We start from the raw sequence: 17,886 nt of genomic DNA on the forward strand, positions 1-17,886 counted from the left end.
GCGATTACTCCACTTGAATAGAGAAGGTGGATTCTGTCCGTTAGCCAGCTGATAGGACCCACATATTGCACCTCGAGTCTCTCACTGTCCACCAAGAAACCATCAGAATTCTCTTTTTGGGATAAAAGCTGTAGGTCAAAACAGACGTAGGAGTCCCTAGCATTTAAGTTTCTAATGTCCAGAGATATTTATCCGGTTCCACATTATTTTATTGAGATAGGACTACTTCTGTTTCCATTACCTAGTATTCTAACTATGAGCAAGTATATTTATTACTGACAACTTTGAATCGGCATGTCGCTCTTGCTTTGTTGGAAGGAGAGCATGGTTAAGCCCAGTCTCCATGGAGGATTGCTTCTTCTTTCTGCCCCACCCACTCAAGACTTGACACCACAGGGTGCAATGCACCATTGCTGGGCCTATGAGCTCATAGCCAAGTTCACTTATTGTGTATTATAGACTCCAAAGGCAACCCAGCAATGAAGCACGAAAGAATTCTTAGGGAAGAATTTCCTTAGGAAGATTCCTCCAGGATCCAGGTGTTTAATATAATGCTGGATTTTTATGGCTGTTTTGCTCTCTTTCAGAGACCCATATATGAGCTCACTGGTCATCATTTCTCAGGATGACTCAGGATGACTGATTTTAAAATTCACTGACATCACTGATTTATATTCTTAGTTTCTTTGCTCTTGTACGTTTCCCACTACATTGGTATTTTAAAGTGGGAGGGGAAAATTAGCAACCTGTTACCATTTACTAAAATTATCCAAATATTGGCTAAATGAAAGAAATGGTTTCATGTTCAGAGGGAATTTTTTTCGATGACCCATAAGATTTTTTGTCTAAGCCTTGAAAAGTAAATTTTCTGCTCTAGTTTATATACAAAGAACTATCTTGGAGGAGTGTGTGCTAGATCAGCGAATCTTAGTGTTAATGTAGGGTGCTTGTAACACTTGAACGTGCATATGAACCCCTGGAGATCCTGTTAGAATGCAGATTCTGCAGTTCTAACAAGCTCCCAGGTGATGTAGATACTGCTGTTATGGTCAGTAAGGTGCCAGAGGATCTGGTGTGCCATGTCCATCATAGGAAGCCCAAATCATTCTTGCGTGGGTTAGCATTCAGAAGAGGCAAACTGGAAAAATTCTGCAGCGTCACCATTTCCATACTCACCGAAGGCCTGGTGATCTGTGACCCCTGCCCCTCAACACAGAAACTGCTACCAAATGATTGCTCTGTCAATAATTGTGTACCATTTCGTGTTCAAATACTCATGCCCTTTTTATCTGGGAGGAGATTGTTAGAATAAGGAGGTGGCAACCACAGAGAGGTAGTCTCATTTTTATGACATCAATGATACTTTTTTTTTTAAGCTTCTAAGAGTTTGAAGTGGATTTGCTGTATAGCAGGTGATTTGCTGTATAGCAGGTTCAGACAGTGTTTTGAGGTCAGAGATAGAGCAAGAGGTCACATAATCCCACAGCGGGATTTCTGGAAGGAATGCTGTCTTTCCAGGAGACTAACCAAGGACTGTGTTGGGAACAGCGGGGAAAGAAGCCATGGTTAGGAAGGTTGGCCCTGCTCTAGGAGAGCCCGGATGTTGATGCTTTAGGATTCAGTAAAAATGAATGCTCTGACGTGGAAGATATGCTGTAGAAGACCCCTCAAATAGATGCCAGGGCAGTCCCTTTTTTGCTTTTTTTGTTGTGCAGTCCCTTTTTTGTTGGGGCATTGCTATGGTGTCAGATGTAAATTGGAGTTAATTTTCAGGATAAGACTGCTTTTATCCCCCTAGCTGCTTGACATCTACTATTTTCTAGACCCTTCCCCGGTATCATTACTTCCTTATTCTAATATTTTTCTATAGAGAACCATCCTCATGATTGGCAATTTCAATTTAAGTGTTACAACGTCCCAAGAATTGCAAGGCATTTAACTGGAAAGGCCTAGAAAACAGTGGTGGCAGTTTCAACAACCGTGCCACCTGAAACTAGCCTGCTGGGATTATCTGGCCGGTGGACGCAGGAGGGAAGGCAATGCAGGAAGCTTGGATGGCCTTGTAAAAAGCCGATTAACACAAGTACCACTGACACCAATTCTGTGGCCTTGGACACACCATGCAGTTGTTATTTAATTTCTTATACTGTGCAGTAACAAAACTAAACTGCATTTATATCTTAAAACAGGTCAGTTCCTTCTGAGGATAATGTTCATGTTTTGTTTTATTCTCTATCAAAGAAGTCAATCTTTTAAAGTACCCTTTGGTTTCCTTTTTTGAAAACAATAGTTTGTGTTTTTTTGCCAGCTGGATCTATATCCATCCTGCCCTCCCTTCCACCCTCTCTCCCTGCCTCTTAGCAGTTACTGCTCTCCATCCATGGCTTTCAGTCACTTTGCATATAAGAATCCCTTGTGGTTGCTCCACTGTTGTTATTGGCTTTCCAGCCTCCTCCCTCTGCCTGGCCCCAAACTGTGCCTAAATATCCTTCTCACTTTTCCATATCTTTCTGATAAAGCAATCTCCAGTGGCCTCCTGCCCCAGCTGACCCAACTTCTGACTTCAGTCGGCAAGCTCTTCAATATTTATCTGTACCATGCTATTGTCCTCACTCCCAACATGAACCAAGCTGTTACTGTCTTGTCGCCTATAGCTCTTTATCCCTCCATCTCAACATTCACCATTGCCCTGTTTTCTGTTGATTAAATGACATTCAACTATTGCAGGAAGTCTCATTTTAAGACAGACACAGCAATAACATTTTCTAGAATAACTTTTAATATAAATATACCACAACTCTTTACTCCTGACTACAACTTACTCGGTTTTTATGACTATCTTCTTTATTACACACTTACTGTCTTTATTCATTTTGCATCCGGTGACTATATTCTTTTGTAATGTGTATCATGTTTAGTCCATAAGTCAACAATTCCCCAAACAGAGTTTTGCTACAGTAAAAATAGGAATACCACAGAGAGTAGCAACATCAGGCAATTACGTGTATGCAAAACTCTGTGTGTGTGAGTGTGTGAGCATGAGTGTTTAAGGAGGTTAAGGAAATATTGTTTTATATGGGGTATTTTAGAAATAGGACAGTGTTTCAGTTAAGAGGAAGCCTTGCTTCATCATGTTTCAAAATAAATATATATAGAATAGTATAAACATCTAATCAAATTATTATAAAAGTTGACAAAGATTAGAACATTTTTTTCAATATATATATAAGGATAACTTCATTTTTAAAGAAAAAGATTGATAGTTTTAAGAATATACACATTTAAAATTTCTATGCCATTCAAAAACCCCATAGGGGCTGATATATACAATATTTTTATATTCATATTTCTAAAGAAGACAGCCAAACTTTAAAAGATAAATGAAAAGAGGATTTAATGCATTTTGCTCAGTCTGTAAGCTCCATGAGGACAAGGACATTTTCTTGTATTTCACTCATAATAGGTATATAATAAATATTGAATGAATAATTAAAGGGAAATGAATAGAAAGTGAACTTCTAAAAGCTCATTGTTGCAGGAATATCTATCATAATAAAAAACATAATATGCTAATTAGACCAGACAGCTGAATGATCTTCTGCATGTCATTACAGATGTCTTTCTGGATGACCTTCCTGATGAAGCCGCGGTGTTGGGGGCCGAGGCAGAGGTGGTTAGGGGTGATCAGGCAGGCAGGCAGGCAAGAATTTAGATGTGATCAGGCAGGCAGAGTGCTTAGGGGTGATCCAGCAGGCAAGCAGAGGGGTTAGGGGCGATCAGGCAGTCAGACAAGTGGTTAGGGTGATCAGGCAGGAAGGAAGAGGGGCTAGGGGTAATCACGCAGGCAGAATGGTTAGGGACAATCAGGCAGGCAGGCAAACAGTTAGGAGCTAGCAGTCCTGGATTGCAAGAGGGTGCAGGCTGTGCCAAGGGACCCCATCCCTGTGCACAAATTTCATGCACAGTGCCTCTAGTCTATATAATAAAAGCCTAAGCAACCATTATGGTAGAACAACCAGAACGACTGCTCACTATGATGTGCACTGACCATCAGGGTGTAGACACTCAAAATAGGAACTGCCCCTGGGGGGATCAGGCCTACACCCACAGGCGGACATTCACCGAGGGGTCCTGGACTGTGAGAGGGTGCAGGCTAGGCTGAGAGATCCTCTTCCCCAGTGCACTGGACCTCTAGTTTAAAATAAAAAACTAAACTATGCCAACTAAAATAATTTAAAATATTGTAAGTATTAGCAATATTTAGTGGCTCTATAAATTGATTAACTTTTGGGAGGTAATATGGTAATTTGCAATAAGAGAGCATAATTTCCCATGCAGAAATTTATTTCAGTGAAGTATCCAATATTAAATATTTTATACATGCATATTAATTTATTTTAATATTTCCATATTCAATCTATATTTCTACATTAAAGCTGTTCAGTATAACTTTACCTGTAATATTTAATATTAGAGAAATGCTTATATTCATTTTTACTTTGCACAAGGGTATGTTATGAAACCACACAAATGATATTAATTCTAAAGAAACATGGAAACTGTTTATTCAGTATAAATAGAATGTGTATTATTATTATTATACTGGAGGCCTGGTGCATGAAAATTCATGCACTGGAGAAGGGATCCCTCAACCCAGCCTGCCCCCTCTTACAGTTCGGGAACGCTCAGGGGTGGGAGGCAACCCGGCGATCAGGGGAAGGCGACACCCCATCACAACTCTGCTGCTTCCAGGGCAAGTTGTGTTCCAGTCCTCATTATTTGAGCCTCGGGCAGCCCTGGGCGGCTGTGCAGCCACCATATGAGGCTTGCCTGTGCCTTGGTCAGGCTGGCCCTGGGCCCCTGGGAGTTGAGGGGTGTGGGGGATTCTGGAAGCAGGTGCACGGAGCAGCCAGGCCATCTGGGGGCAGGCCCAGCCTTGCCTGAGTACCTGCTGAGGGGACTGAGGGGGCTGAGGGGACTGGGTGCTGCCATCTTGTGGCTGTGGGCACCACCACCTTTGAAGTTGTGGCAGTCAATTAACACATTCCCTCCTTATTGGCTGTGGGCGCCACCATCTTTGAGGGCAGGGCTGTCAATTAGCATATTCCCTCTTTATTAGATAGGATTCACATTTCAACAATAAAAAATTCTCTAAGCATATATAAGGCAATTTGCATATGTGCAGAAATAAAAGCAATTTTATGAGGGTGGTGGACTTACGCTCTTGCTAATATTGTTTTATATATCTTTTAAAATTAGAGCTCTAATTGAAATATATAAAAAATTGTCTCTCAGTTATATATTATATATGTACACACACACACACACACACACACACACACACACACATGCCTGTGAACTCAGAAAACCTGTTGTTCTTCCAGGGAAGCTATAATAATTACTGAATAACCAATAGACTTACGAATGAATATTTACAGGAGAGCAGGAAATGCAGTTTCACCTTAGGGCTGGGGGGGAAGCTTGGAAGAAATGTTCTTGAAGCATTGTCTACCTCAGCGCGAATGCTAAGCACAAAGCAAATGATTCTGCATACAGACAACAAAGTTTAGAGGCATTCATGTTGTAGCTGCATTAACCATAGATGGAACCATTTTTGAGTGGATTGACTGGCAGATACCCATTAGGAGGTAATTTGCAACATTGACAATATTAACTACTTATTTTTATGTCTTGGGTTTATGGGTAGCTTTTAAAGAAAGAACTGAGATACAATTTAAAAACCATAAAATTCTCCCTGTGGAAGTGTATAATTCAGTAGGTTTTAGTGTATTCACTAAGTTCTGCAATCACCACTGCTGTCTAATTTTAGGACACTTCCATTACCCCAAGAGAAACTTTGTACCCATTAACAGTCACTCCCTATTTCTCCTTCCTCCTTCCCCCAGCCCTTAACAATCACTAATCTACTTTCTGGCTGGATGGATTTGCCTCTTCAAGACATTTCATATAATATGCATGTGTGTGTGTGTGTGTGTGTGTGTGTGTGTGTGTGTGTGTGTCTGGCTTGTATCAAGATTCATCCAGGTTGCAGCATATATTGGTACTTTTATTGCCAAAACATGTTACCTTATATGCATATACCATATTTATTTTACCCATTCATCCGTTGATGGACATTTGGGTTGTTTCCATCTTTTGACTAGTAAGAATAATACTGCTATGAAAATTTGTTTACAAGTTTTTGTGTGGACATATGTTTTCATATCTTTTCAATATATACTTAGAAATGGAATTTCTTGGTCATATGGTAACTCTATAACTGACATTTTAAGGAACTGCCAGACTGTTTTCCAAAGCAGCTACACCATTTTATAATCCCATCATAGGAGGCTTTTACTTTCTTCTTTCATTTACTGATCAACAATGAACATATATTACTTTCATAATTAGAATAAAAGAGAGTTATTAAAAAAACACATCTGAATCCCAATCTGTGGGCCACAGGGCTATTGCAATGGGCATTTGACTCATTTGGGTCCCATCTTTGCTTCTAAATTGAATAACAGACCCTGTCTAATATGCGATATATAAAAGCTACAGTATTGTGATTAAAGAGGAACAAATTCTTTGGTGGAAGAAAAAATCTGCTCCCAATTCTTTGACCCAAATGATAGAGCTGTTGGGAAGATGTGTGGACTCTATGTTCTTCACAAGATTTCTCTGTGTAAGTTGTTGAGTTCCTATGTTCTGTGTTTATCTTACACTTATCTGTGAAAGTACAGTAAAACCATCTCTGCTGATCAGGTGACTGAGGATAGGAAGGGAGGGAAGAGGGATGAGAATGCCAGTGTGTGATGAAAAAAAATTAATTTCAGTATATTTGGGATTGATAGTTCCATCTATAGATATATCTATATGTATGTCTATAACTATGTCTGTTAAAGTTGGCTATCAGAATTTTGACTAGTGCAAAGTCCTGAAGTTGTTGCTTAAATGAATAATATGATCCATATATATAAAAGAATGTTTCAGAATTGCATGGGGGTACCTAGAACAATGTAAGCATTGATTTGTTATCTGCCACAACTATCATGTGTGATGTTTGGGTGGAATTCAAATTATGTGACTTTTAGGGCTCTGTAACAAGGCCATGCTGAGCTATATGTGAGCCTGAGGCAAAAGGAAAATATCAGCTAAATTGATCCTGTTTTTATTGAAAGTTTTGACATTTATTTTCATCATAGATTTTGTTTGCATTAATTTTATTTAAAAATATTGCATTAACATAATATATATCTTAATAACTGAGATTTGGGACATTCTCTTAAATTTACACACAAGAGGAGTGCCTCATGGGCCACATCTTAGCCTAAGCTCTGACTCTATATTTAGAATTCCTCAGGTAAAAGGGATAGAAACTGAGTGGCAATTTATTCATGGAGAAACTGAATCATGGATTAGATCATTTGATGTCATACATAGGCACACAGTGAGTAATTGGGCATCAGAAGAGTAACTCCTCCCTCCTATTCTTTAATGAAATCAGTAAGTGATACTCCCTTGTTATATATTTACTAAAGTTTGATCACTTTACCTTAGTTCTCATTTTAGGTATTTGATTAGAAATATGAAATATTTCTAAAGTTCTCAATTCTGTTTCTCTAATTTTTCAACCCTTACAAAGTGGTCAAATTTCCCAATTACTAGCTGTTTAATCCTCATTTCTGGCCTTTCAGAATTTTCTGGACAGGAGAAACATTCTATTTTAAAGCTAGCTAGGGAACTCATATTGTACTGGAGTAGAATTTTCTGCATAATTACTTTATTCTTCTCAAAGAGATTAGGGACTCTTTGACTCTCAACCTCACCCCATTTTTTTCTCTCTGTCTCTCATCAATTTTTAGAGCTTTTCAGTTTAGTCAGAAGAGCCAGAGGATTATGAAAATTTCAGTGCATTGAAATGTTTTTTAAACCATTGGAAGAATGGCACATCCTGGAGCTATTATTGGCACAGCAAACAGTGACATTCAGTGTTTATGCTGTTTGCTCTCTGATACTGCTGGAATGAGTTTAGGTCACACACACAGGTGACCAAGAAGTGACTCTTTCTGGGCTGGCCAATAACTGTTTGTTTATCTTCAATTTATGATCATGGTGAAGTAAAATTATTATCTGCAGTTCACATCACAGAGGAAAAGGGAAAGCCAAATATGAGAACAGAGCGTTTTTAAAAGTTATCCCTTGAGAGAAGCTGGGATTAGATAAAAGTTAGCTCATAGCACTGAAATTAGTAAAGCATCAGACTGTCAAAGTACAACAGGAAGGTTGGGAAGGCGTGAGGGAGATAAGAGATCAACTGAAGGACTTGTATGCATGCATATAAGCAAAACCAATGGATGCAAGACACTGGGGGGTGAGGGCATGTATGGGAGTGGGGTGGAGGAAAGCAGTGGGAAGATATGTACACATGTAATAGCTTAATCAATAAAAAAAGGAAAAAGAAATGGAGAACCTGTTGATATAGCCCTCAAGACTTGGCTACATTGCTTCATAGGTAATTTCCCCCAGCCCATATATTCTTCATACATGCTTATTTTTCAGTCTAAACTTGGCCTCTGGAGGAGACACACATTCTAAAAACAATAAACCAACTCCCATTTAATTTCTCACTCTTGTGTGAATTGTAGGCTTAAGTGAGTAGAGGGCAGGAACCTCTTCTCTTAGAAATAGTCCACGATTAATAACAAAATATTTGAATTTGAAGCAATGTAAATTATAGAATAGGAAAGGTGAAAGTGTTGGATATATTCAATAATTTTATTAGTTTTTGAAAAACATCCCCTTTGGCACTTTATTTCTTGGCCCTGTTATTTCTTGAGTTTCAGATTAACGAATAGGAGCAAATCGCAGCTTATCTAACAAATATCATGGGAAATATTGTCCATCACAAACAGGTTTGATTTTTGTTGAAATTAATGAAAAATTAGGAAAACCATCTCTAAATTTGTTGCTATGTGTCAGTGGTTACAGTAGGCTTTGGGGTATGTATCTTGGTAGAATTGCCAGGTTTCCCGCATCCTTGCTGTTAGTATCCTGTTTCAGGGCTGCTGGTAGACAAAGGAGCGGAGACAAAGAGCTGCCTGTGAAAGTGGTCACACCCGGACCTGGACACAGCTGTAACTAACCCCACCTGTGGAGCCTTGGAAATGAAGTTTTCTCATGTTAGTCTCTCCTCTCTCATCTCATTTTTTTTTTGTTCCTGCCTTTTCTTTTTTTTATTCTTACTGCCAGCACATACCTATATTACACTTCCACTCGTTTTGGCAGTACTGTCCCCTCTCTCTTTCTCCTTTGTTTTTCCCACGTTTCCTTTCCCAGCTTGTCCTAACAGAAGGATAGATAAACTGTCAGCCTGAAGCTCTGAAGCTTTCTTTCTTATTTCCTTCTCTCACTGTTCCTGCAAGGGGTTTGTGAACTTGGAAGGGAAAAACATTCATGTGTTTGTTTTCACTTTTGCCCTGCAGAAATCCAGCATCTCCTTCTACAATGACAGTAGGCAGCCAGTCACCTAGTCTTAGCAATACCTGCGACTTAGTCACCACTAGAAAGCACACTTATTTTCCTTTCACATTAAAGTAGTTGTAGAGTCTCAACTTGTAGTTTATGTCTATCACTACTTCAAAACTATAATAGCTATAGACCAGCAAATACATAATATCCTATAACATATTAATAAAGAAGCAAATGTTACTATATCACAAAAATTTTGATAACTGTATTTCAATATAATTGGTTTTCTTTGCAACCCTATATATTATATTTTGATTATTTTACAAACATAATTCTGACCCAGGTTCACCATAAGCTCACCAAAGGAGTCCAGGGCACCAAAAGGGCCTGCCTCTGTAAACAAATAGGCAGGGCTTGAATCTATGCCTGTTTCTTTTGTGCTTCAGTATATATCCAGATGCATTAAATAAAAAAAGCATGATGTATCAAAACAAAGTTAATTTTTCTAATCTTAAATTAGAGAAGCATGGAATATGGCACTTCTGGTGATGACAGTGAACAGGGAATGCCCGCCAGTGTTGGCTATTTGAAGTCTAGAAAGCGGAGTGTTGCCATCCGGGACCATAGGCAGTCACTGGGAGTCCTTCCAGAGTAAGTGTGAAGCTCTAGGTGTAATGCACCAACCTCAGCCTTTAGTATCTTTGAAGCAGAAATGGGGGTGGGCAATCAAAGGATGGATCAGATGCATCGGAAGAGACTCCAGGGTCATTGTAATTTTAGATAATTCAGTTTTAACTCAGCCTCTCAACATGTTCAGGTTCTATTGGTAGAAAATTCCTATTGTCTAGGAGAACAAACTTCTAGCCTAGAATGATTGATTTTTATGATTATATATATATATATATATATATATATATATATATATATATATAAATTTAAGAGATGAAGGGAGAGGGGAAGGGAGATGAGAGAGAATCATCTATTCTTGCCCTGCACTGGGGATCAAGCCTGCAACCCAGGCATGTGCTCTGATGGGGAATCGAACTATGACCTTCTGGTTCAGAGGTTGACACTCAACCACTGAACATGCTGGCCTGGCATCTGTGATCTTTTTTACATGAAATGGGAGTAGCTCCTGACTTGCATGTGAGGGGACATACCGATACTTCCGGCAGTACCAGTAAGGCTGCCATTACAGAGGATGAGGTCACAAACTGACTAGATTCCAAGGGTTCAAGGAGTCCAGTTCAGCTCAGAAAGAAATAATAGAGCGACATATCCAATGGATAATGCCCTCTGGCTATTTAAGATGAATAACTTTCTATTAAAAAGAGCACTTATATTTATATATCTATTTTAGAATCTAGTTGTCACAAGAGGGGTTTGCCATAGGTAGGCAAACCAGCATCTCCCACTTCTGCCAGTCTGTATTGGTAATGCAATTCTAACGTGCTCCCAGATTCAGTGTGGACGTGGACTGAAGGCAGACCAGACTGAGGTCTTGGCTGGAGTTTCCAACACTTTTAGTGAAAAGTTTAAAATATACTTAAAATTGAAGAAATTACAGTTACCAAAAATACCTTTCTTGGCTTTACAATTGAGAGTATAGTCCCTTTATCGCAAATCTATCTATCCATTCTTCTACTGTCTGTCAATCCATCTTTTAAAAAATAATTTTGAAATCAGTTATAGGTATCTGGTATACTTCATTCCTAAATAGTTTAGTATGTGTATCATTACAGTCCTTTTTGAGGTAAATTTTATATATAATGAACACACATGTTGTAAATGCATTACTTATGGGGTTTTGACAAAGGTGTACACTTATGTAACCCACCCCTATCCAGATACAAAACATTACCCCCCACCCCCAGAAGGTTGCCTCATACCTCTTCTCACTTAGTCCCCACACTACCATCCTCCTCCAGAGCTAATCACTGATCTGAATTTTTTCACTATAAATTAGTTTTGCCTTGTTGGAAAAGAATATTTTTTTTAGGCTACAAAGTTAATACATATTTATTAAAAAGCATTTTAAAACACTATTTAAAGAACATAATGGAGATAATGAAATATATAAAACATCTTATAGTCATCATTTTCCCGTAAGCCTTGGTTTTCTCAATTAAAAGCTCTCCATAAAAATACATATTAATGGTTTGGGTGAGCTCCTGTAATCCTACAATGGCTCTTGAGTTCCTCCTCTCCGATAGTGTAATCCCCTGTCATTAGAAGGAAGCTGTGGCAGGCTCGGTGAACAGGCCTGAAGGAAGGTGGGCTGGCCCAAATAGAAACATGCTGGTTTTAATTGCTTTTGTCACGTTCTTCTTCCTTCTTTCTGAGCTGTTTACATCTCAGCTATTGTCTTCTAAGGTGATTTCTTACTCTGAATCCTCTCTCTTAGTTACTAAAGTCTCCTGGTCACGACCTGTTCTGAAGGGATTCTGAAACCTTTCTAATGAATGCTCACTTGGTTTTAATCAACAGGAGCTGAATGTGACCAGCTGCAGTGGCCCTGGGCTTACGGGAGACAAGGTTCTGCACCACGCAGGGGCCCTTTGCAGCAGATTGACAGCAGTGGACATCAGTTGGTCTGGGGCCACAGACGTGGCGTGATGGCCCTTATACAGGGAGCTTCATGGTAAGGCACCCAACATTACCTTGTCATTTGTCGTGCTCAGTCCAGGGTCCAGGCCGGAAGAGCAGGCGCTGTCTGGGGAGGAAAGGAAAGAGGATATGGTGAAGCATATACTGTATGGTAAAGCATCTGATTACATAGAAGGGTCAATGCAATAAGTTCCATGGAATTTTACTATATTTCTGGAAGGAAAGAGAAAACCAGACATTTTTGAGCATCCATTCTGATATCACAATGGACTGTCTCTAACCTCAGTTGTCTGTGTAATGGAAGTGATGCCACTGCCAGCTCCTCCACGACCTGCTTCAAAGTTGCAGATGGCATGGCTTATGGGGAGAGAAGTCTTCAGTACCAGGGCTGTTGCTTCACTTTTCTTCCTTTGCTCCAAGCCACAATGGGAGATAACCATTACAATGACAAGTGCTTTATCAAGGGGCCTCTAGCCTTGCTTCTCAAAGTGAAACATTTCCGTATAGGATGTTTTAAAATAAGGACTTTTTATAAAAATCAACTTCAAGTTTTAGTGAAGTTTAGTCATTTAAAACGGAGCCTTGTTTTCACAAAGAATCCATACTGCTGATATAATCTGGTGATTGTCAGGTAAGATGCTCCTTCAGTTTTTCTGATTTTGTGCATGTGATGGGAAGAAATATGTCATATAAAAAGTACTGTTGCTTTTATGTCCCACTATATTTGGTGATAAATCTAAAATCAAGCGCTATGTGAGACTCATTGTATTTCATTTTGTTGTCAATTTCTAGCTAAAGCTTGGCTTGGTGATGAGAATAGAGAATCTCTATAATGATCATTATATCATTATATGTTTCCCTTGATTTATCTCTATAGGAAGTTATTTCTGGCTTTTAATAACATGGTGGTGATGATGGAAATTATGGTTGTAAAGACCACACCCAGGAACATTCCATATCCCTTAAACAACTATAGTGCTTAGACACAACTAAAGCCCTGATAGAATAAATGAAATGAAAGTATGTGTTCTAAAAAGATAGAATCAAAGCCACAGAAAAGATATCCAAGAAATAAAGATAGATCTATCAATCTATATCTATCTACCATCCATTTATATTTGTGCCTGATTTATTGAGCCCCCAAAGTTCATAAATCAAAATTAAAGTACATTGTTTACCAAAATAAAATTCTTCTTTATGTATTTTTGAGACTATTTGAATAATTGACAAACTGCAAAATTTTGGTTTGAAATCTTTCTTTTTAAATAAAGACATTGAGATGTCATTTTTTTTCCTGTTAACTTTCAGCCTTCAAGGACTCTCTATTAATGGATGCCAGATTACAGACAAAGCCATTAAAGCCTTAGTTAAAAAGCATGGAAACAGGTAATGATGATACATTTCTCATTTGTATGTACCTTAAATTTTTGTATTATCTATCAGCTTACATTGTGCATTCTGCTGTTTTATTTGTATTGCTTTACCTGGTGTTCTCATCAAGCAGTCATTGGAGTAGGAATTTGCCACTTGAGTAAACTGAGGTCCAGAAATATTAAGTGACCTGCTGACTGACCACAGTAAGTTACAGAAACTATGCCTTCTGGTTTCAAGCATACTATTCTTTGTGTTTTAGCTCAACTCAAGGAAACACTTTTTTTCTATCTCCTCTTGTTCAATTGTTATTGAAAATGAAGAAAAGATGATGCATATAAAAACTTTCATGACTATGACTAGTACTTAGTATGTGCTCAATAAATGCTACTTTATTTTATTCCAGCCTACATTGATTTTCCCTCTTTTTGAATGCCTGTAGCACACACATTTATTCCCTAATATTTCTATAAAAATAACCTTTCTTCCTTAGCCAACATCTAGAGCAATAATAGCTTTTGTACCTACAGGATCTGGCACAAAGCAGGAAATAATTTGGGGAAAGACCACGAATCCTACTAAAGCCAATAGCGGGTGAATTGTGTAATAGCTTGTTTGGTAGAAAATCACATCAAGGAGGGTGGCCCCTGTGATAAAACAAGGCTCTATCTGGCCAATAAAAATCTCATCAAATTGAATTTTGATTGGCAAAATATACAAGTAAATCAAGAAGGCCAATATGTCTTAAATATGTTGGCAGCAAGCTGTGCTTTCTCTGAATTATCTCAAGTCTTTTGAATCCTAGTCCTGGGATAATTTTGATATAAGTTAACATTAAGTGGGAAGATAAAACTAGAAACGAAGCCTTGACAAAGGAACCCAAAATGACCCCTGTTGCCCCAGTTTCCAATCTCACCTTCACTCGCTTTGGAATGCCAGTGCTTTAGTTTCAGTGGATTTTTCTTGTTTCTGTGTTAAAATTATTACTGTTTAGATATGGTTGCTTCTAATTGTTTTTCATGCATAAGCAGCTTACTTTCAAAAATAGTTATACCTTCTTCGTATTTAGCAACCATTTTTCTACATTATTAAAAACTTGCCATCAGCATCATTTTAACATTTGCAAAATTTATTAACACTTGCAAAATCTCTCAAAATTTGAACAGTTAGAATATTTCTAATATTTTAAAATAAATGCTGCCTAAAAGCTACATCTTTTCACATGGAGATTCCTGTTTCCCTTGACAGACTACTATTTAAGCTGGATTCTCCAAAGCGGGGGTTTTTGTGTTTAACCACAGGCTGTCAGCAAAATCCTGGGAATTGTATAAACAATAAAATACTTTTTTTTTTTTAATTTGATAAGTTCAATGTCAGCACAAATCTCTGGATTTTTATTAACTGATAGGAAAAGTAGCAAATATGGGCAGAAATACTAGTATGCTCCTTCCACTTTAGGAGGTGATTTATTGGAATTAGAGGGATTTAGCCTCTTGATGAACCCATAAAACCTTTTTATTGATAGGAAAAAAGCATTCAGTCTCATGAGGGGAGAATCTATAACATGGCATCTGGGATGAAAATAAGATGGGCTAAAACTTGCATGGTGGCAGGAATGACAATTTTTGATTAACAAATTGTCAGCATGGGGTAGAGCCCTTTAATTTTCAGCAATTGAAATCCCATCCTTAATCAGCTTTTGTAGAATGCCACCCACTGTTCTCACAGCAGTGAGGAAGGCAGTAATGAAAAATTGTAGAACTAGCATTGAACAAGAGATCATGCCAACTGGAGTATCTTTATTTTGTGTGAAGACTATTGATATTTTGTTATTATTCAGGAATTGGACAAAACATGTCACGTCCTCATCTTCCCTGAATGCTTTCTTTCAGGACAATAAATGGTGCTAATAAGTTGACAGGCCTCCCACCTTGCAGACCTTTGATATATGTTGTATGAGCACATCCATGTGAGATCAGAATTACAAAAACACAGGGAATGTTCCCCACTTGTAATTGTCTTTTTATGTAATGCAAAATAAATCAAACAATCATGTTCATCCCAGGAAGCATAAACCATTTATAAAATAATGACTTTTGTTTTTATAAATTGGTTTAATTAATCCATTTCTTTATTTCTCATTAGGTTCCTACCATGTGCAAGGCACTGTAGGGATTAAACAGATGCACAGGTGTGGCCCTGCAGTAAAACAGCTGGCATTATCCATATACAGTCCATTGTTTAGACCACATGTTTTTACTTCCTCTATATTCTTTCTTTAAAACATATATATTTTATTGTTTTTTTTACAGAGAGAAAGGGAGAGAGATAGAGAGTTAGAAACATTGATGAGAGAGAAACATCCATTAGCTGCCTCCTGCACACCCCCTATTGGGGATGTGCCCGTAACCAAGGTACATGCCCTTCACCTGAATCTAACCTGGGACCTTTCAGTCCAGAGGCTGACGCTCTACCCACTGAGCCAAACCGTTTTTGGCTTCCTCTATATTTTTGATCTATTGAGTAAATGTGCCAATGTTCTTTATATGTGACACTCTCACTCCTCTCTCTTGTGCTTTTTCCAGAATTGAGGCTAGGATGGCTAGTTCATCCCATCTGGTGTTTTTGGTCTGCGTTGGTACCAAACTATAAAGTTTCAGAAAGGCTTTTCAAGGCTAAGTATAATAGTATATAGTCTTTCATCTAGCTGGATAATAAGAAAGTTGATAGAGTTGGATATTGTGATCTGGGCAAATTTGGTATTGGCTATAGACATGGGTAGTGTCATGGAGCAAACAGGAATTTGAAATAGAAGTTCAGTCATTTGTGGTTTAAAGAAAAGAGCAAAGCTGTGGGTTGTTGTCAGCAGAGTGGTTTAGTAATTTGTGATAAAAATGTCATAAAGGAGGTTTTAAATTGGGGTGGATGACAGCTTCAGAGAGCATATGAATTTCCTAAAGTTATAAATAACATTTTTTATTTAATAAGTTATGCGTTTTCTTGAGGAGATAAATTTTCACTGGATTTTCCAAGACAATTAGGAATTCAGAAAAATAGTTATACACCATTGACCTAGGACAGGAGAGGGTGGATTTTTTTTTCTAGACAGAAACTGATAGTATTTTAGGTCTCTATAAACATATGGTCTCTATAAACAAATGGGTGCGACAATGTTTCAATGCAGCTTCATTTACAAAACCAAGAGAGCCCAAAGTCTATAGTTTTCCAATTTCTGGCTTATACTATGACTTGGTAAAATAGAAATTTTAAATTTTTCATTTTTTTTTGTACATCTGAATTTTCCCTTTTGTAAAAATTATATTAATACTAGTGGCCCAGTGCATGAATTTGTGCACATTGAAAGAAAATTAATTAGAAGGTGGCTGGTGGGGTGGGACTGGGCAAGAAGAGCCAGACTTTCCCTGGAGCCAACCTCCTGTTGTCTCTCCTGGGCCAGCTGCACCTGGGGTGGCTTGGCAACTAGAAGGGCATCTGCAGAGCGAGCAGGGTCCCTCCAGCAGGTGGGGTCCCTTGGCCTGGCCTGTGATGATTGGGCCAAAACCGGCTCTCTGACATTCCCTGAGAAATCCTCAAGTGAGAGGGCATTCTGCAAAGTTGCTGTGGATCAGCAGCTCCTGCATTGAGCATCTGCCCCCTGTGGTCTGTGCATGTCATACCTACAGGTTGGTCAGTTGGTTGGTGGGTCAGTTGGATGGTGGCTTAGCCTTTTATATATAGATATGAATTTTATTTACTTAATTTTGTGTTTTCTTTCTCATTGAAGTATAAATTGCGTGGGGTAAACTGAGCATATCTTAACACATTGTGGACCAGTAATTTTATTGCTAGCTTTATCCAGTGGCCAGATAATTTTCTATTGAATGAGTACAAAAAATATTTAACATTTTACATAAATGTTAAAGACATGCTTTAAAATTAAATACCCATTGCATTTTGAAGTTATTTGTTACATGTTCTTACAAACTAATATCCTTTAAAAGTATGATACTTTGTAAAACACTGTGTAATATGAAGTGAGAATTCTCGTGATCTGTCCGCTATGTGTTAAGTGTACAACTCACTGAATTTCTACATCTGTATACATCCATGTAACCACCACATCAAGGTACAGAATATTTCCATCACACCAGAAATTTCCCTCATGTTCTTCTTTAGTCATAATCTTCTTCTTCCCCCTGGAAATAACCACTCTTCTCTCTTCTGTAAGCATAGATTAGTTTTTATGTTTTCTTAAATTTCATTTAAATGATATTATAGAGTAATGTTTATTTGTGTGTGTGTGTGTGCGTGTGTGTGTGTGTGTGTGTGTGTGTATTTGGCTTCTTTCATTCAGCATTTTCTTGAGATTAATCTGTGTTCTTTAGTACACACAGATTTTTAATATAGATATCCTGTTTCATTTATAATGTTGTTCCT

The 17,886-nt window shown here is 38.2% G+C and overlaps 1 protein-coding gene across 1 annotated transcript in view; it reads left to right on the top strand.

Moving 5' to 3' along the window:
• Positions 1–17,886, top strand: part of LOC311630287 (uncharacterized protein) — a gene marked incomplete at both ends in the record, with an annotated part of 66,189 nt that overhangs the window by 35,221 nt on the left and 13,082 nt on the right. Inside the window, 3 exons of the mRNA XM_084899150.1 lie at positions 9,992–10,122; positions 13,387–13,464; positions 16,035–16,087. Coding sequence (XP_084755276.1) covers positions 9,992–10,122; positions 13,387–13,464; positions 16,035–16,087 — 262 coding nt within the window. The remainder of the gene's footprint in view (positions 1–9,991; positions 10,123–13,386; positions 13,465–16,034; positions 16,088–17,886) is intronic.

Source organism: Pipistrellus hanaki (genome assembly GCF_964339955.1).
Source record: "Pipistrellus hanaki genome assembly, chromosome: 11".
Lineage (NCBI taxonomy): Eukaryota > Metazoa > Chordata > Mammalia > Chiroptera > Vespertilionidae > Pipistrellus > Pipistrellus hanaki.